Here is a 20,885-nt window from a genome sequence, read left to right as displayed (position 1 = left end):
TAGCTCTTACTTTTTTTTAACTAACATTTGTTTAAATATTTTTGCAAGAAGACAAGTTCTGAATTATAATTGCTGAATAATCTTTCTGCTGAAATTGCAGATGTATATTAACAGTACAGGGACTGTATTATTCGAGCTTTTACTCATTCATTTTCAAGATTTAAAAATGTCAGTTCTCTAAACATGTTTTTAAAACCTGTCAACTCTCAAGATGACTGTTTTTTAAGAGTTGAATGTGTGGTGATGAGTTACATTTCTGACTCCATCTTTAAACAGAAACTGCTATTTGCAGCGTTTCTTGAAGAGTTTTTTTCTCTTAGCGATGCCCTAACTATTCAAAAATCTGATAGCAACACATTTTATGACTGCCCTAGGCAGGTCCTTCAAGTTAATGCCAGCTAGTAAAATGTTTGCGAGTGTCTGTAGTAGTAAAAGTATGAAGTCTATTTGTGACAGATTTTTATTGGAAAAAAGTAATTCATTGCTTTCTGTGACCTGAAATAAGCTTTATTTGTTGAATTAAAGAATGATTTGTGGAGGATTTTATATATTAAAAAAACAACAATCTTGTTAAGTAAATGGTAAATGGCTTGTACTTGTATGGCGCTTTAACAAGTCCAGTGACCCCATGCAGTCAGTCACCATAGTCAGTTCACCCACAAATTCACATCCTGATGATGGTGGTGAACTATATTAGTAGCTACAGCTGCCCTGGGGCAGACTGACAGAAGTGAGGCTACCATACATCGGTGCTACCCGACCCCCTGTCCTCTCGCCCAAGGACACGACGACTGAGACGGTCAGAGCAGGCGATCGAATTGGCAACCCAAAGGTTACAGAACAAGTTTTTGTGACACTATTGGCCTTCATTTGAAAGTACGTAGGCTGACAGGAAATGGGGTTGGCGGGAGAGAGATGTGGCAAAATTCCACGGGCCGGGACTTGAACCCAGGACAGCTGTGTCTAGGACTGAGACTTCTGTACATGGGTTGCGTTCACTACCCGTCCACAATCAATGTGCCTAGAAAGTCAAATTGGTAATCCCAAAAACTTACCCTTTCTGGGATAATTTCTTCTGCTTTTAATTTTTGTTGCACTAAGATCAATGCCTTGTTCAGCAGTAAACCAGAGTAAATATAGCTGCAAAAATATACAGATCACACTGCTGCAGTTTTGTTTGCAACAGATATTTTTGCATTGAGTGGTTTTACAGAACGCTGTCTTGTAATATAGTCTGCCATCTGTTTCTTCACCCTTTTTTGTGTAATACCTTGTTGCAAAATTCATCACAGTACATGGACTCAGAGCAGCCGGCTAATTAAAAAATAACTAATTAATCTACAGATCCTTTTTAATTAATTTTTGCTTGTCACTACATGATTGCATTACATATGTAAAGATTTACCCTAAAGTGCTTGGCTCAACTCAATAATTAACATAATTTATAATATTTTGTGTTTATTGGCTTTCCCATTTTCATCAGTATCTGTCGACACTTTGAAGTGGACTGTTCTCAGATGAAATGTGCAAACTGGCTATTCCTGTAGTATCAAAAAGAAATTCCTTGCCTCTGATTCGCCCTTAAGAACCGTGTCCTGTCGTCTCGACTCACCAGTAAATCCTGCTCTTCACGTTGAAACTCTTTCAAATCAAAGTTGGTTGTTTTCGTCCCAAAGGTATTTGTTGATGAAAAACCCAGCAGCAGCGCCACAAGCAGCAGTGTATTTCCAGAATTACTTTTCATGGTCTGTTTTGTTCTAGTCTGCCATATTTCTAAAACCTATGATGATGCTTACATGTAAACAAATGATCTGAGAGAGCAGATACCGTTTTGATGAGGAAATTACTTTTTAAACGGGGAAACACAATCATACAGCAGCTGTGTCTTCAAGATTGTGAGGGCTACCTCAAGAAATGGGCACTGTTTATTACGTCCAGCTTATATAGTTGCTTTGTGGCTTTTGATGGATAAGCTCTGAACAACCTAAAAAGTTCTGTGGGAGAATCAGTTCTTACACAGTTATAGGGTTTTGGTATTGTTTTGTTGAAGGAAATCCTGGCACAACCTTATGTACCTCCAAAAAGACACAGAGCCCAGTTAGACCCTAAACATCAACTCACGAGTGGAAAAGCCGAGATGTCGTGCTCTATTGAATTATCTGTCATAAAGAAAATGACTTTGTTACACATTATTTCTAAAATACACCGGCTCTGCTCTCTGTGGCGATTTTAATCCTTTTCAGGTGTTCTATCACATACCAACAACACTGTAGGGCAGGGATGTCAAACATACGGCCCGCGGGCCGGATCCGGCCCGCCGAACAATTTAGTCCGGCCCAGTGGCTAAATGCATCATCATTATAAAAGAAAATTCTTTTTTTTTTATCCAGAGTCCTGGCTGGCAATGTGGCAATAGGAATTGTTGTCTTAATGCCAAGAAGAGCTCATCAGATTTGACTTTCACAAGTGGAGCAGTCAGCTTTTGCCATAGTGCTCTTGATTTATGAATGTGAATAGTTTTATTATGATTAATGCGGGGAATATCTCAAATAATTTGGACACTACAATGGGAAAGTAGGAGAGGAAAGGAAGAACAAGAAGAAAAAAGGAAAAGGTGAAGAAAGAGGAGATAAAAGGAAGAGAATGATAAAACAATTATTGAAAAAAACATGTACTTCGTTAAATTGAAAATCTGCAGTTCCTATATTGTCCACGAGGGGCGCTGCGTTTTAATTAGCAGATTAAGCTTCAGGTGTGGAAAAAATTAAATCATTTCTTAATTTTTATCTGTTTGATGTATTTTGTCATGCAGGACAGGGTTTTTAAGTTCCAAAAAAATGGGAATAAATGTTTTTCAACATTGTACAATCACTGTGATCAGTTCTTATGCATAATGCCCTTAAGTAAATGTAAAAGTATTGTTGAAATTGCACATACTTTTCTTAAAAACGCTGAGGTAATTCATAATATATTGTGTAAAAGTGAAATTGATTTAATATAAAAATCAACAACAAGTCCACTTTTATTAGTTCTATTTAATCTTGCAATGAGTTTACTCGTGTGGCCCTCTTGAGATCAGATTAAGCTGTATGCGGCCCCTCAATTAAAATGAGTTTGACACCCCTGCTGTAGGGTAACGAGGTTAATGGGCATTTTACCGACAAGGGAAAAGGATCAAGCATGCGGTTGCTTTCCTTTTTAGATTTGTGATGCAGATAACTTAATCAATGGGCTTTTCGTAATCGAGGGAAACAGAATCAGATTGCTGGAATAATTCAGGTTCACTTTGGGGGGCATCAACGCATTCACGCTCGTTAAAGCAAGATGAGCTTTATCTGATTTTGCGTATAGACACTAATGGCACCAGAAATACCAGGGCTCTGCAGGAAAATATTAATTAGTGTGGGAATATTACAGCAGACCAAAAAAAAAATGTTTTAACTAAACTGTCAAATCTTACTTAAAAAGTAAGGTTTGCTAAATGCAATTAACCATCCAGTGCTTTATTCTGGCTAATAAAAGAGCCAAAATTCACAGCTTTCCTTTAAGCTGCGCTGCCTTGGAAGTTGCACCAAGAAACGATCCCAAAGCGACATCACCAGGAATGAGCTTAACAGAAGTAGCTGCTTTTTCTATGGCTATGATTGTAGTGACCTCTGCATTAGATTATCAGATCCCATTTCATGAGGCTACTACATCCCACAATATGAAGCGTTTTTCTACAGAACAAATATGTAAAAGTTGGTCTGATGCACGTACGTTCCGTGCGGAAATAAGACACGCGGACACGTCTGCAGCATTTCTGCTCCGTGGAGCTTTGCTTTCGAAGTAGCACTATTCTCCTAGACTCTAGAGGGCAGCGTTGTGCTCCTATGTCAAGCGTACTACACCCCATTAAACGCGGAAGGCGAAAACAGTTGTTTCTAACATTTTAAAGCCTCTCGTTTTCTCGTGTCTGTGATTTCTGTCCAGGAAATGTTAAGTGTGTTGGTAGCCAAAATGCCATAATATGGCCATGCTGGCCTTGTGGATGCGTCAAGAATAAACTGGGCTTAACGCTGATATGCAAGGAATATTTACCAAAAGGTGAATATTTGCCAACTTGCTTTTAGCCTTTCTGTGCCCTCTCTTTCAGCAACAAGGCACAGATTGTCATGTTAAGACATTGAATGCTTAATTTCTTTTTTTAACCACTACAAAGACCTCTGTAGGCTACAAATGTTGAAACGTTTTATGCCTCGTCTGTATCACAAGTTATGATGAAATGCATACATTATTATCATCTTTGTAGCATTTCAAAATAACTGTTGATGTCTGGCTTAAATATCTTGATAAAGTCCTGCTGCTACACCATGAAGTCAGGATTGGAAAGCTGTAAGGGGCAAGACACGGAGGCTTTTTGAGCAAATACACACCATAACAGAAATAAAGCAAAGGGGGGAAAAAATGGCCTAGTTTTTTTTAAAATCTGTAAGAATGCTTTTGCTGAACTGTGTTGTCCTGCCTGGATCCCCCTGCTGATGTCCCTGAATGTATTTTGCTTTCCTCTTGGGTCAATGTCACTCCATTGGTAGAGAGCAGCTGGACTGCAAGTTTCCACTCAGACAGGGTTTTACAGCCCAGACAATATGTGTAGTAGAGATGTTAGGATTATATTTTACTCTTTTTGTGTTTTTTCCTACTTCTCTACAGACATTTTGCTGTCCAGCTTCACATTCTGCTGTGATTCATAAATGACTCACTATGTATACACCCCTGCCACATTCTGCTGGCTTGAACCAAGGGAGTAGGTTTAGTGTTGAAATACTTTAGTGTGCAGCGTGGTTGTTGGCTCATTTTGGCTGTAAGGAATGCCGCGCTGCTAATTTAGGTCATTCACTAAGTAAGTAATAGACCTCTGCAGAACTTGAAAGCCCAGTATTAAGACGGTTTGTTCCTTCAGTGCGAGAAGGGTATAACTGCAGAGCGTCGGAACGCCCCCACTGTCGGAACGCCCCCACTGTCGGAACGCCCACACTGTCGGAACGCCCACACGCCAACGCAAACGCTGATTGGTTCGTTGATTTGCCCACTTCAATACATATATTTTTTCCCTCCATCTCCTTCATTCAGCAGGACGGACGAAAAATGTCCGTCCCGCTGAAAAAATCCGTCCCGACGAAAAAAATCCCTATCGCAGGGTATTAGTTTTACCTAGCGACCACATGTGATTTGTAATAATAACGGCGTTGTATGCAGACAGATATTAACCGGCTCGCGGTGTCAAGAGAAAGCAACAGCGCGAGGACTATTATGACTATTATATGTAGTAGCCTACGATAAAATTCTGTCCTGTCAGGATAAGGGCTTCTACTGGAGAAACACCCCAAATATGCGACTGCACGTTCAAAAATAAAGCTAAAAAAAAAAAAAAAAAAAAAAAAAACTCACGAAATTTACCAGCGACTGTAGAAAAAAAAAGAAAGCATACAGAGGCAGAGTTGACAGCGCTGCTTCTGTCACACAGCTGCAGCGCAGCGTATTGATTACATGTAATCCCAGGTAAAAACCAGATCCGTGCGAGTAGGCGATTGGACATTTTGCTGCATGGAGCCAGGCAAAGTTGGAAAAAAAAAATCTGCTTCCTAGCATAAAGCCTGAAAAAGAAGGACAAATATGCGTGTGGGGCATTCAAAATCCGGACTGTCACCTGCCTTTCAACGGACGAAAGGTTCGGATGCTTTTGTGTAACTCTGCAATATTTTTCAATGTATGGTTTGTTTAATAAAAAACAAGTGTCCTTTTATTTGCGCACCCATAAGCGGAGCAAAAATCGGGCATCCTCGGACGGAGCTCTGGAAGTTTGCTTACTTTCAATACAAATTCAAAATAATTTATTAAGTTAGACAATAATTGAATTCAATCAATTGGTCCTATGTAGCCCCTAAAGGGGTGACGTTTTCAGTCAGTTGATTTATCTGGAAAACGGGTGAGAATTGAACGGATTCAGTGTCTGAAAACATAAGTACATTTTCCTGAATTGACTTGTATTGTGTCTGACTGCACCTTGGTCTGACCTAAGATGGCCGCTCTGTCGGAACGCCCCCAGTCGGAACGCCCCCACAGTCGGAACGCCCCCACAGTCGGAACGCCCCCACAGCTCTGCAGTTACTCCTTACTGTTCAGTGCAGGTTTCTGGTGTTTACCTTCATCAGTCAGTCACAGGGAAAGTGACATGGGAAAAGTAAATCTGGTTTAGTCTTTGATCAGAATAGACGCCTGATGTTGCTGCCCTCCTAACATGTTACCAAGAAGAACATGTAATATTTATGCATTGTACATGAGAAACACTGATGATGCATTAATCTAAAAGACCACCGTATCAGAAATAAAAAGAATACAGTAGCCTATGCTCACCCCATGTGGCATTTATTGGGATTTGTGTCCTCACCAGCTTCAGTCCATATGGACGTCTTATGGTTTTGGCCCTCTTTAAAACATGATTTATCCAGGTTTTTCTTGCACTTTACAGTTAAAAATTACTGTATAAAATCCAAAAAAACACACAATGACTTATGCAATATGACACATTTTTCAAGTTCAAGGGTTGTCAGTAATTTTGCCAAACAAATTATGCTGTTTGATATTTAAGTCAATTATGTGACACTAAATGGACCAGATGGAGAAATTACTTATTTGTGTGCATTTTTTTCTCAGAGTTTTGTTTTTCATGCTTTTCTTACAGTTTCTAACCCAGTCGTAATTCAAATTTTCCTTAGTTTTGCCATTCCTCATTCTTCTTCATCTGTTTCTGTTTTTCCAGTTGTCAATTCCTGGCACAGGAGTTGTCCCCCATCATCCCGGTCATAGGAGGAGCTCTGTTTTTGTTTGTTCTGGGGACTCTACTGAGAACCAGCTTCAGTGACCCCGGCGTCCTGCCAAGGGCCACCCCTGATGAGGCTGCGGACTTGGAGAGGCAAATAGGTAAGAGATCTTATTTAAATAGTTGTGTATAGAGGAATAATAACTCTATATTAAACACTTGCATTTTGAGGCCCCTTTCCCTGTATGGTTCTCTGTTTTTGTGCTTGCAACGCAAGTTTTACCATCGGAATGGCACAAATGTATCTACCTTGTGTGTTAGAGGGACCTTTTGTGTACATCCTGTTTACACTGCTCCCATCCGTCTCTTCTCCCTTGTCTGAGAAAATGTTCCATGAATAGCTGTACTGAGCTTTGGTGTGGGTGTTTGCAACCTCTCTGACACATTAACTGGATCAGGTGTTCTCAGCAAATTTGCACAACCAAAGAAATGGGGGCTTCAATCGGCTTACTTGAAGTACTCTTAGTTTTTTCTGGGATGAGTTATTGGTACTGCTCTGACCAAATGGCCCCTGATCTTTTTATTTCAGTATAGTTTCTCCAAGTGCCCCTAATTGATGTATTACTTGGTTATCAATTGCAATTTGATAAACGCCTTATATAATTTACAACAACGCAAGTAAAACTGCTGGAGGATTAGGAAGAACTTTTCCTGGACTAAGTGACTTAACAAGAGTTAAGAAAATTTCAGAACATCCAACTCTAATTTAAGTACATTTAATCATTGTGGAAGAAAATCCCATTTTAGAAAACCAACCCTATGTGCACAAATAATGCCAGACATGACAATCCATTTAAAATAACTTTAACTGAAGGATTTAAAAGAAAAAAAGAGTTGTTTTTGAAGGTATTAGTTTCTAGCAACATCAAATGTGTAAACAATTACGTTCTCCTTTCCTGTGGTAGAAATGACATGTCACAGAGGTCTGTTGCTTAGTCACAGGTTGGATAAGGGCCTATATTTATACCTTACCACCTTCAGTGAGCAGGAAGGTCAGGAAGGCAGTCAAACCCTCCAATGACTCCCAGTCAACTTGGTAATTATCAGTTTTGTTTTCTAAGTAACATAGAGATCAGAAATCATTTAAGGTTACTTTTTCTATATAAAACAGGTATTTACATTTTGTATTTATGAAGCAAAGTTTACAAAGTTTTAACACTTCTGCCACCACATCATGTGCCTCTACAATTGTTGTGCTCTCTGTGTCCCTCGCAGCAGAGTTTTGCCCCCAAAGCGCAGGCACAGGCAACACAGACACACGCTAGGCATGCACCTGCACAGGTGCACACACAGTCCCACCAGTAGACACAGATCATGCCAGAAAAGACGTTGTAACCACCTGCAGAACAAGCTAAAATATCCTAACGCCCAAGAGTTGTTAGGATTACAGCACTTCCTCTCCTGTGAGCAGCAGCCACAACTCTCCCTCTCTATATTCAAATATATAGAATAGCGTAAGAGCTTCAGGCCCTGTCCCTTAAAATAAAAGCTGGTTTGCGAGTGCCCCCCACCCCCCCAAGATGGTATTCCTACTTAGGGGAAACACTGGGAGCTAATAAAAATCTTCATAACTTACTATGGGAAGAGAAGAACCTCAAAAAGGAACCTGTGGCTCGCAAAGTGTCCATAACAACCCGTAGATGTTATTGACCTGCCAGTTACTGGAGACTGATGCAAGGAAAAAAGCTTCTTCTGTTCAGTCATCTCCAAGATAAGAACAATGAGTTTGATAAAGACCACTAGAACTTTAACATTAACTGTGGGCTTTGGATAGATGAGTCGAAAAAGGAGCTTTTCCTCAACAAACACTCCAGGTGGGTTTGGTGTGAAACAAAGAATGAGTGGGTGAAAAATCATCTAATGCCAGCCTTTGATTCTGTGATGCCTCTCTTCCAAAAGCCATTATGAACCTTGTTAATGGCATGGCTTTAAGGACTATTGGAAATACCTCAAGATTTTAAAGAATAATTTGGGTGGAAATTCGGTCGTCACTGGGTGTTACAACAGGATAATGTATGGTAAAATGGCATTAGTTCTTTAGAGGTCATTTCTTGGCTGACAAAGATAGTAAATATCCTTTTTAATGATTAGCTGCTGAAACGTTCCTTCACAGAAAGTTAACCAGAGTGCGGACCTGTGTTGTCAGTAAAAGCAGCACTCCATCCGCCCCTTGAACCTCCCTTCGTGGATTTGTTGTGATTTGCTCAAATGTTTTGTAAGCTGTGAACGACTGTAGGTCATTTCTGTAGTGGTCTCTCTGTGGAAGGTAAACTACATTCACCAAACATCCGTCTGTGTCGGTGGCTGTAGGGTGGAAATTAAATTTACATCCTCTTTTTCTCCCGTGTCCTTTGTCCGGGCATATTGCTTCCTCCATTTCTCTCCTCTTCCTCTATAACTTCTGCATTTACTTTTCTCATTTCTCAAGGGATGTCATTTAGTCAGTTGTTGAGGTCACGATTCAGACATCAGTGCTGGTTTAGTTGGAAGCTCTCAATTCTCTGAAAGTGCCCAGCTGCCCAGTGGCTAAATGGATTATCACCGCTTAACTCACTTGTTAAGCTGTCTTAACGTCTTACTTATACTTTTATAGCTTTGTTTGGAACGTGAAACTCTTAATTCTCAGTCATCATCCTCTTCTGTGCTTCAGGCCATCAGGGCCTCATTAAACAAACTCTGGGCAAGGTTAATTAATCTTATAAGGAGCCTTCAGAAGAAAGTTAGAGTGCAGAAAACCTGAAGCAGAGGCAGGAGTGTGGAGATGTGCCATCTTATACTGGAATCGGTTTCTTAATGCCGACACGAATCTGAAAGCTTTTGGTTGGTTGAATATTATAATTACCAGCAACCCTGGTTGCTGGTAATTATAATACCAGGTAATTATAATAATGCTGGTAACTAAGCGGCTTGGAAAATGGATGGATGGATGGATGGAATATTATAATTTTCTGTGACTGATTATTGTTGTTGGTAATTGAATTTAAATTCGGATTGAATTGAAAGGTTATTGAATGAATTGCAGGCATTTTACCAAATATCTTATTTTTTTTTTATCAATTTTTTTGCTAATCTGCTTTTGGTAAAGTAGGACTCATTTGTAGGATTTCTATAAATGTTTATCTAACTGTTATACGTATATGCTAATATTTGCCACAATGCTTTAAGTACAAGACGGGCAAAAAGAGTGTTATAGAAAAACCTGAAAAATGCTGAGATTGTTGGTTGGAAGAAGTCATTTTAAGTCTTTGTTTTTTTCCTTCCCGATACTGAGCACACGCTGTCCTTTTCTCATCCTCCTCGTTTTCTCCATATATTCTCTCCTACTTACAGTATGACTCATTCACAGTAACTTTTACATTTCGGATTGACATGCACTTAGGCAACCAAAGCCAGTTACTGCTTTGGGGAATGTGGGAAACATTTTATTCATTAACACATTTAAAGGCTTTTTTTAGTGTTTAGTTTTTATTTTTCAGTTAAAGCTGATTTATGGTTTTTACTGTCTAATTACTCTTCTAATTTTGAGAAATATACTCTATATTGCCAAACATATCAGCTTATCTATCTTTCATACTCTATGAACTTAAATGATTTTCCATTATTCAACCAAATGGTTTAATAAGGTGTTGAACCAGCCCTGCTGTTAAACCAGTTTAAACTTTTTTTGGCAAGATTCAGGAATGAGTTCTTGGGACCTTTTGACCAATCAGAAACCCTTCTATGAGGTCAGACACTGATGTTGGGGGAGATGGCCTGGCTCACAGTCCTCATTATAAATCAGTGGTCTCTAACTCAAATCCTCGAGCCAGTGTCCTACAACTTTTGGATGTATCCCTTGCCCTACCTGAATAAAATGGCCAAGCTGCCTCATTAGCATGCAGTCAAGTGCTACAGAACTATGCTAATGAGCTAATATTTGAGTCAGATGTTTTGAAGCAGAGATGCCTTGCCTTTTTTCCTTTTTTTATCAGACTGTTTGATCTGAATCTGCAGTCAGTAGTATGAATAAAAAGGGATTCGTAGTAATCCTCACAGCAACTTGTAGGATGCTCTTCTTTCAAGCCACTTGGGAGCTTTATGATTTGTTAAATTACATTTTTTCCGGTGTATCGGCAGAAACCAGAAGTGACCTTTCCGCCACTAAAAGCCTCTAGAAATTAACCAAATCTATCAGAATACTTCTCACTTACATTTCAATACATTGTCCTACACGTTGAGTTGATTTTGAAAATTGTAAACAGCTTGGAAACATGTTGCTTTTGCAAAATATTGTTTCATGATTATTCTGAACATTATCACCTAGGTAGCACAATGCTAGCTGTGTTTAACAGTGTTAACAGTACAATTTGTAACTAGTGTGTTTATATAGCACACTTTGCAAAAAGTAGTATACTTGAAGTTAATTTTATTAAGTATAGTTCAGTATAAGCTTAAATCTTAGTATTAATGTTCTTAATTTTAGACTTCTTTTTATCCTTTTCAGTCTAAGTCAAGTATACTCCACTATACTTTAAATTATGTAAAAAATACTGTATAAAAAGTAAATTTCAGTACACTGCCTCATTTTAAGTATGAAATAAGTATACTCATAGTACAGTTGAATAAACTTCTTTTTGCTAAAGGCTGTAGTCAAGAAATGAACCATATGTGGTTAAAGTGTCTGATTGAAATCCAGTATAACTTTGGTTATGTGTTCATGTGATTTACTGTGACGGTCTAAATTTGTGGTTAGAATTTGTTTCTTTGAGGGTTAGCAAATACTAAATTGATGACGTGTGAAATCACTGGGCAGTAACTTATATTATTCATAGCACAACAGCTTCACTGCATTGGTAACGTCGGGATGACAATTTGTTGATGAATAATATTAATAAGCTCCTGAAAGAGTATAAAACTTAATGTAACAGTAATTTGTCCTTCGTATTAATGGCTTCATATTGTTTCTGGTATATTTTCAGCTTGTCTATTTTCTGTGTATTTTATTGATAAGGTTCATGCCTACCTAAAAGTATGTGCCGTCTTTCCAGAAAGAGAAGGTGCTGTTTAGTTTCATAATTTGTTTTGACTGCTGGGATGGCAGGCAGAAAATGTTTTAGACTGTTAACATATAGTTTATAAAATGTGGCGAGGTCGAAAAGTTTTAGTTGTTAGAAATCGTTGTTATAGAATGTATTTAACTCTTATAAGATGTTAAAGTGAGTAGTCTTCAGAGCGACGTTCTGGGTAGTCTTCAGAGCGACGGTTTCAATGCAGTAAGAGAGAAAACAATAAAAAAATTATGTTTCTGAGACATTTTTCTTCTTCAAAATGGCCGCAGCCGAAAATATTTGAGAACCACTGATTAAAGTGTTACCATTGATGTCTCAGGTTAAGGCCAGGACTCTGTAAAGACCAGTTAGGTTCTTCCACACCGAACTCATTCATATAAAGCTGCTCTGTGTAGTGAAGCAAAATAGTTTTAGAACAGGAACGGTCCATTCCCAAAGTGTTTCCACAAAGTTTGATTAAGTCATGAAATTGTCAAGAATGTCTTCATATGCAACATACTTAACTGGAACTGAGGGGACACATCTATTCCTGAAAAACATCATGTAATCCTCACTGCTCCAAACTTTACACTCAACACAATGCAGTGAAACAGGTGCTGTTATGGCAGCAGGGCTAGAGCGCTTAGCCCATGTGTGACCCACTGCTTTGTGACCTACTGGTCAGAGAGAGGCTGCAAGGTTTCGGGGTTGAATCCCACAGAATGTCACTCTGGGTCCATGAGAAAGACCCTCAGCCCCAGAAAGCTCCCTGTGCACCAGACAGTGGCAGCCCCCTGCTCCCTAAGAGATGGGTTAAAGGCAAAGGACAAATTTTACTGGAGTGCATGTTGCCATGACAAAGATGATTATTAATTAATTATTTCCATTGTTTCCAGTCTCTTCCACTTTTTTATTTTATTTTGAAAAGCTAAAAGTTGACTGTGGAGCTTTTTAGTAGCAAGGAAATTTGACAACTGGACTTACTGCACAGGTTGTATCATATCCATGTTCCACGCTAAAATTCACTGCTCCCCTGAGAGTGACACATTCTTTTAGAAATGTCTCTAGAAGCTGGCTGCGTGCTTAAGTGGTGGGGTTTATACAGCTGTGGCCATGAAAGTGAATGGACTACCTGGAGTTAACGGTTTGGATAACTGAAGGAATACTTTTCAGAACATGATGTGTCTTGATGCATATCTTCAGCCAGTTGATTTCATACATATTTTTTTTTAACTCTTACCGATTTTCCCAGCACTTGAACTTTAAATTTGCTGAGTCTGCAGGTTTTAGTGTGCTGTTAAGAGACTGCTTTAGACTACCTCCACCACAGTCCAATTCAATTGCTTATGTTTTTTGTTGTTTTTGATCAGCTTTACATTATTGTAAATCAGTTTTACATTACTAAAATAGTGACTCTGGTTATGGCTTAAATTATTTAATCAGTACTTAATTATTCCCCAAATGTTTTGATTTTATTTTTTTTTTGTTGTTGTTCAGTCTTTTTTTTTTTTGTTAGCATCCTTGGATTTGCCCATAAGATGCTCAGATATGTGATGCTGCCATCGAAGCATGCCTAGTACATGTAAGACGTTATCCATCATTTAAACACAGTAATGACTTCCCATCATTCCCCTTACCACACATTAGCTATGTTTACATGGACAAAGGTAATCAGAATAAACGGCCAATCGGAATAAAAAAGCGTCATGTAAACAGGCCAATCGGAATATGATTGGATTAAGCTCAGTCAGAATTAAATGGTAATCCGAATGAGAGGGGTGGTTTATGCCGATTGATAATCCGGTCAACGCGCATATAAACACGTTTGGCGAGTAAGTTAAAGCCTGGCGGCCTGCCAGGCTTATAATACGGTGGGGGAAACCCTGAACTATATATAGGGATGGCAAAATTAAATTTCATGTAGGCTTTACTGCTTAAATCGGATTCCCATTCTTATCAGCCAGTCTTTGCACCTTGGGTAGTAATCCATTGAGCAGATTTTGTTATCTGTAGTCCTCTTGTATGTCACTCTGCAATAGACCTGCCCTGTAAATGGATGACAATGTTTTCAAAACAAAGTGCCACAAGGCTCAGCTCTAACACACATCTTATCGATCTGTTGACTAAGCAACGTTGGACCTGATCTGTGAACAGTACGAGGACGTCTAGGTCTCTCACGTTACATATCCCAGAAGGGAAAGTTGATAGCTCTGCTGTCTGCCAAACACTCTCAGCTTCATGTTAGAGTAGGTGGCTTAATATATGTTTTACCATATAGAAAAATCAAATAGAACACGTTTGCATGGTAATTTTAATGTATATTTTTTAAACAAGTGTATGGTCCATTCTTTTTTACTACTAAACTCCAATGTAATAGGAAAAATGTTGGTCAATATAACAGGGATTGTTTAGTTCTTGTAAAAATAAATAGATAAATAAATCAACGCAAGGTGACCTCTCATGTGATATCTGCGCATGTCTGGCTTATCAGCGTGTCTGTGTTAGACAGGCTGCATGATTTTAACTTCCAACATGCCAGATGCAAAATCCTCTCTGAAGAAGCAATCAGAAACTTGGCTGGAAGCGCATCCTTCTGTCTTTCCCCCTGAATTGGTCGTTTTCCCTTTGATTTTTCAGGACAAATTGATTTTTTTTTTTTTTTTCCTTCTCTGCAACAATAAGATGAAATGCAACTTGAGATTTGGGTTTCAATTTGCAGCAGGAAAGGATTGAATATAAAAACAAGCCAAGATTTCAAAGGCAGTTCTTATTAAATATAAATTGAATGTTGATTGATGCAAAAAAAGAATCAAGGAATGTGTTTACAGATCATAAAGTGGTGACAAAAGCTGGTTTTGCCTAATAAAGCTTTTCACTGACGTAATTTGTTTGCTGCCTCTTCTGGTGCTCTTGTAAGTAATTTGGGTCAGATTCCACATTTGAATAGATATCCCATAAAAGTGGTTGACTCTTCCCTGTTTCTGTGTAAAAAGACAAGCTATCAAAGACACATGTTTTTTTATAATTATATTTTCAAGTAAATCTGTTACATTATCATGAAAATATTCATTCATTTAAGTGATTTAATTCATAAAATGAATCTTTAATTGATTATTAAGAGTGATACATTTCAAGCGTTCTGTTAATTTTGATGATTATGGCTTACTGCTAATAATTATTTTCTTAAACTATTATATAGTACCAGTTTAAAAAGAGCATTTTTGCTTATATTACGTACAAAATCATAGAATGACTGGTGACGTGATAAGCGACAAAAAAGTCAAAAGTAATTATTATCCAGAGTAAATGCACTGAAAATGCTGTTGAAATTATATGGGGGGAAAAATTGCCAATCAGACTTAATTGATTTCATTAAAGTGTAGTTCTTTTACAAATTCAGTGTAGGTGAATTTGTCCGCTACGAATTACGTTTTTCCCTCTTTGTGATGCAATTTTTTGACCAATACGATTTATATTCTTATAGTCCGACAAATACGGTATACTATAAGGACTCCCAACAAAACCTAATGTTGAACTATTTGTCTTATTTAAAGTGTAGTGTTTTGTTCTCTAATAGGAAAATTTTAATTTTTTCTCATTTGTGACTTCTTGGCTGAGGTGAAGCATCATCCATATGCATCAACCAGAAACACAATATAATTTAACAGAGCTACAAATACATCAACCCTCTTATGATTTTAGATGATTGTTGACACTCTATCAGCCATTTTACAGCATTAAATTGCATGAGGAAGAAATGGGTCTTCTTTTCCACTTTCCTCTCTGTTGTTGGATTTGCTATGACAGGAACATGAAAAAGATCGATTTTAAGAGGGAACATTGTGGGTGACAGAGCTCCTGCCGGGGGATTCTGCAAAGGGACGCAGAAGGATAGAGCTGTCGCCGTAGAGCTGTTTAACTAAAAACATGTTTTTGAGAAATTTAACTGATCTAGACTGAAAGGAAATGTTGACCAGCAGAGTTGCACCAAATTAGGCATTTTTATCTTTATGCAAAATGCATCTTAATTTATTTAAGCTACAACACAAACTCTACCAGCATAATAAAAATGTATACATATCAGATGACATTTTTCATAGTGTAGTCTTCTTATCCCTTTTGTTTTTATCAAATTAAATGTTCAGTATGAAGCTCCCTTCTATATCCCTTCCCTGTGGTCGAATGACTGAACTGAGACCTCATGGTCTGAGCTAAGGCCATCCTCTCTTCAGAACGTGTAACCCTAAGACAGCATTGTTCTGGACAGAAAACTCCCAGATGTAGGGTCTTGATGCTCATGTTAGGGATGGGTACCAAATTCGGTACTTTTTATAGGTACCATCCAAATGCCTTCGGTACTACCGAATACCAGTGTTGTAGTCAAGTCACTATGCCTCGAGTCCGAGTCCAGGTTCAAGTCTCCAGTGTTCAAGTCCAACTCATTAAAAAAAAATCAGTCGAGTCCGAGTCAAGTCCACTACTCTTCCGAGTCAAGTCCGAGTCGAGTCACTATTGATCCAAGTCGAGTCCTTATTGATTACATATGGAGCATTTTGCACCCCATTTTCTGCCAATGCAGGTGAAATCCTAAAACGCGAAACGGACAATCTTTGGGGCACTCATCTCTCCTCCAGGCATGGCGCATTGAAAATTAACGTTCGTTGTAGGAACATGCCGTGACGTGTGATGTATGACATGAAGCAGTAACATTCCATTGCACTAATAATTTAGATATTAAAATCATACACCAAATAATATTCTAATGACATATTAAAATTATAGCCTAATGATATAAAAAAAAGTCTAGTCTTTTTCTCAATTTCCGAGTCAGAATGATCTGAATGTAGGAGCCGGAGTCCAAGTTCGAGTCATCAGTGCTCAAGTCCAAGTAAAGTCACGAGTCTCTAAATTTAGCTAATGACTCGGACTCGAGTTCGTGTCTCGGACTCGAGTACTACAACACTGCCGAGTACCCATTCAGGTAAAATCAAACGGTTAGGGTTATAATATGAGTTACAACATCATTTGATTTCCATTTTGGATTAATAAGACAATTTAATAAACAGTAAATTTATCTATGGTAGTTGACTTAGTCAAATTCAAGACTTGAATTTCAGTAAAAGATTTTAAGGTGCCACAAGTAACTATACCATCGCTGTTAATAAAACTGGACCAAAACTCCTTGTCAACAACGTCAGAGATGAATGAAGTGAGACAGTTGGATGAAATAATGGCTGATGAGAAGGCATTTAAAGCTGCTAAATTACATGGTTACCTTGATTTTGTAAAACAGCGGCAGCATTTTAAAAGTAGAAATAACCTTTTATTGGCACTCAGTGGGGCAGTTCAGAAGTACCTGCGGCAAAGTTTTATCTCATTGTTAACCAAATAAGAAAATATACTAGAATGATTATGATTTTAAACAATCAAAGTTGTTTGCCTTGTTCATCTGAGGTTACATCCGAATCCTGTGAGACGTGACCTCAAGTTTTACCCCACCGCCACCCACGCCCGCACACACACATGCAAGGACCGTGATGTTTTTACTTGTGAGTGGGTATGCTATGCGTGTGTGCATATGTGAGTTCTGTTACATCACTCTCCATTTTACTTTGGCCTTGTTTTTTAGCTTCAGGCTCTTGGACCTGGCTTGTCTCTCTGGGGAATATTCCTCTAGACATGGAAGTAAGGCTAAACTATGGCTGCCAGGATAGATAAATGTGCACAAATGGCTTTGTTGAGCAGAAAGGCTACTTTGACACCATCGCTCTTACACTTCTTCACTGCAGGCATCTGTCATACAGTGTACTGTATTTTTGGGACTATAAGGCACACTTAAAGTCCTTAATTTTTCTCAAAAATTGATGGTGTGCCTTAATATATGATTATTGACCGATTTCATGTGACATAATGCGCTCAAAAATCTGTTAGCATGTGTAAGTACGACTTTGGTAAGCAATGAAGCTGCTGCACTTAATGGATATTCGGATCATTACGGTACAATGTGTCACTACTTGATCGGACCCCTGAGCTGTCTACAAGACTGCCTGACTGCAATGCCAAAACTATAAGTGCATACTTGGGCGTAGTTCACTCCGCGGAGGTCCGTGGACAAAGATACGTTTATTCATGGTGCGCCTTATAATCCAGTGTGCCTTATGGTTCGAAAAAAATTGATAGCCTGTACAAGAGATATGATTGCACAGCAGATTTGCAGAAATTTGTTGATTTAAAAGTTTGTCTTTTAGTTGGTATCGCATACAGATGTTTATTCTAATAGATTGTTGGGTGTTGTTGCACAATCCCATTTTTAGTTTGCTAATTTATCAGCACACTTCCCTTCGATCACATATCGATATCGATATGTTGTATTAAGGCTTAAATATTAAATTTTCTTCCGATGAGCTCATTTATATGAAACAATATTTCTTTATCTTGCCATTTTTCATCCATTTTTAAAGTTTTGCCCTTAATTTAGAAAGGTATGAAAAGTTCTTATTTTACACTGACAGATCAGTTTATATAATCGGCAGCGTAGACTACGACAAACTCTTGGCAGTTCTTATTGCTGATGCTTGGTGTAGAACCAAGTACAGATTATTTAACTACTATAACTGTTTTGCATTTGCATAATTTGTATCCACATTTAAACTAAGACTGTCAAAAGTTATGTATTTTGCCCTTTTGGAGGGTGCAAATCACAAAGTTCTGTACAAAATAAGAACGGCATTACTTAATACAATTGGTAAGAAAATCAGTTTAAAAATTATGGCCTTTTAGCCGCTTTTTAAAAAGAACACCACAAAGTACTCAGGTCTCAACCTTGGTGGAGGCAGTTCCAGAGTCCTGGGGTTACTACTAAGAAAACTCTGTCTGCTTGTGTTTGCAGCGTTGCCCACAGCACAGCCAGCGGGGTTTGGCTGCAGGACCTCAGGGACCTGCTTGGGATGTATCGTTTTGTAATATCTGCTGCCGTTTGTCCAAGTAGATATATTTAAGTAAGAACTACTACCTTATGTTATAACAGAAAGTGGACAGGGACCCAGTGTAGCTGATCTAGAAACCATGTGGGAAGCTATCGTGATCAATGCATTAATCACAATTGGGGTACGTATAATAAAAGCTGCATTTCCACTGCTCCCTTTTAGAAACGTGAAACGCCCACATGGGCTTTGCAGTCCCTAAACCCACTTCTATCTCACACACACACACACACACACACACACACACACACACACACACACACACACACACCACGGCGAAGATACAGGCTTCACCGTGATCTCAAAATTATCTTCCTACACACCATTTCCTTCTCTCTCTGCGTAAGAGGGCTCTGAGGAGGCACAATAGTGGTGGGATACATGCTCTACTTTTTATCTCATAAAAAATTACTATCATTGCTCTCATGCTTACTCTTTAGCCTCTCATCACTGATTTCTTACTCCTCTTAAAACCGTTGAAAGGAGCTTGCCACGGTTTTCCTTTCTGCTCTCCTATTTTAGTTTAGGGATTATACAAAGTGCCTATTGTATTTCTAACTGGTCTTAATGCCACCCGAACCAGCTTCACAAGTTTTAAATGGAGTCAGAGAATCTGTGTAATCCCCTTATTAAGAAAAAGCTGCAAAGGAGACGCCATCCATCAAAAGGGCCTGAACAGACATCCCCAGCTCACTCCTAATGACATTACAACTCAACTTTGAGATGTAATGTTTCCAATGCCTTTTGGCTCTTTCCCGAGCTCACCCTTCAGTTAAACATTTCTGAGACACTTCCTTCGTTATTATTACTAAATGCTGAAACCACCTTCTCTACCTTTCTTAAAGCTTCAGATCAACGAGTCTAATAGCTGAACTCTTTTCTGTATACCTTCTGCTATGTGTGCTTCCTCTCTTAAGGCTGTTGCCTATTCCTTTGAACCAAAGGTAAGGATGTTATTGTTGATCTGTAAATTTGCAGCTCACCTTTTGTGTATCACATGTTCTGAAGAAGAAAAAAAAGTAGAGGTTGCCTTGTATAAAATAAAATATTCATTGCAAACGTTGAAGGCTCATGCAGTTAACGTCACATGGGAGCTCTGCACAGATTCTCATGCCTCTCTTTGGTTTTCTGTCCCTTTCTTCATGCTAAGATGTGGCTAACGGCAGCACAGGCTACAGGCCTCCCCCCAGGACCAAGGAGGTTGTCATCAATGGCCAGACAGTCAAGTTGAAGTATTGCTTCACGTGCAAAATCTTCAGACCACCACGTGCCTCCCACTGCAGCCTCTGTGACAACTGTGTGGGTGAGTTATGGCATTTTCTGGCTCTTAACTGGAAATTTTTAGTCCTGCACAAGTTCAGTGTATAAGTTTGTGGTCTTCGTAGTTTGGGGTTTGTAAATATTTTGAAAAGAAATTGGTAGTGGTGGAATTAGCAGTTTAATAACAGTCTCAGTTGGAGAAGTGGTCCCTAAACCTTTCCTTCTGAGCTACCTTTTAAGCAGAAAAAAGCCCAGTCTTTCCATTTTTCTCTTTTGTTATATCAAAAAGAAGAACTAATCATTATGAAATTTTATCATTTTAAGGTTATTGTAAAGTATATAAAATAATTCAATAAAAAATTTTGTTTTATAAAAGTCAAGCTGTGTAAAGAAACTAATAAAGTGATTTTAGTTATATTGTCTACATAAGAATAAATGCCACTGTTTATGCAGTACGGTTACAACAGAGTAAAAATGTAGGGTGTTGCTTTTTTGTCGCACTTAAGTGTTTCAGATCATTTAAAGAACTTTTATCAGAAATGAAAATCAAACAAATACTGAAAGTTTGTAATCTTTATGTCTTTAGAGAGGACTGAATTTAAATGAACAGAATAGACTCTAATGGATAATGAGAGCATGGGTTCAGAAATCTGTCAGTAAACACATCCCATCTCTGCGTCCATAGCTCTACCAGCCAAAGGCAACCAGCATATTATGTAAACAAAACCCAGACATGCAGCTGCCTTCTCAGGG

At 38.5% G+C, this 20,885-nt stretch overlaps 1 protein-coding gene across 4 annotated transcripts in view; it reads left to right on the top strand.

The window, feature by feature from the left end:
• Window positions 1-20,885, top strand: part of LOC105925989 (probable palmitoyltransferase ZDHHC14) — a 66,376-nt gene that overhangs the window by 19,892 nt on the left and 25,599 nt on the right. For all 4 annotated transcript variants that reach the window (XM_036150446.1, XM_036150445.1, XM_036150444.1 and 1 more), the window contains exons 3-4: window positions 6,803-6,963; window positions 20,023-20,175. In XM_036150446.1, coding sequence (XP_036006339.1) covers window positions 6,803-6,963; window positions 20,023-20,175 — 314 coding nt within the window. The remainder of the gene's footprint in view (window positions 1-6,802; window positions 6,964-20,022; window positions 20,176-20,885) is intronic.

This window comes from Fundulus heteroclitus, chromosome 19 (genome assembly GCF_011125445.2).
Source record: "Fundulus heteroclitus isolate FHET01 chromosome 19, MU-UCD_Fhet_4.1, whole genome shotgun sequence".
In the NCBI taxonomy this organism is placed as follows: Eukaryota; Metazoa; Chordata; class Actinopteri; order Cyprinodontiformes; family Fundulidae; genus Fundulus; species Fundulus heteroclitus.
The sequence above is the reverse complement of the archived record's forward strand: the minus strand, read 5'-3'. Positions and strand labels throughout refer to the sequence as shown.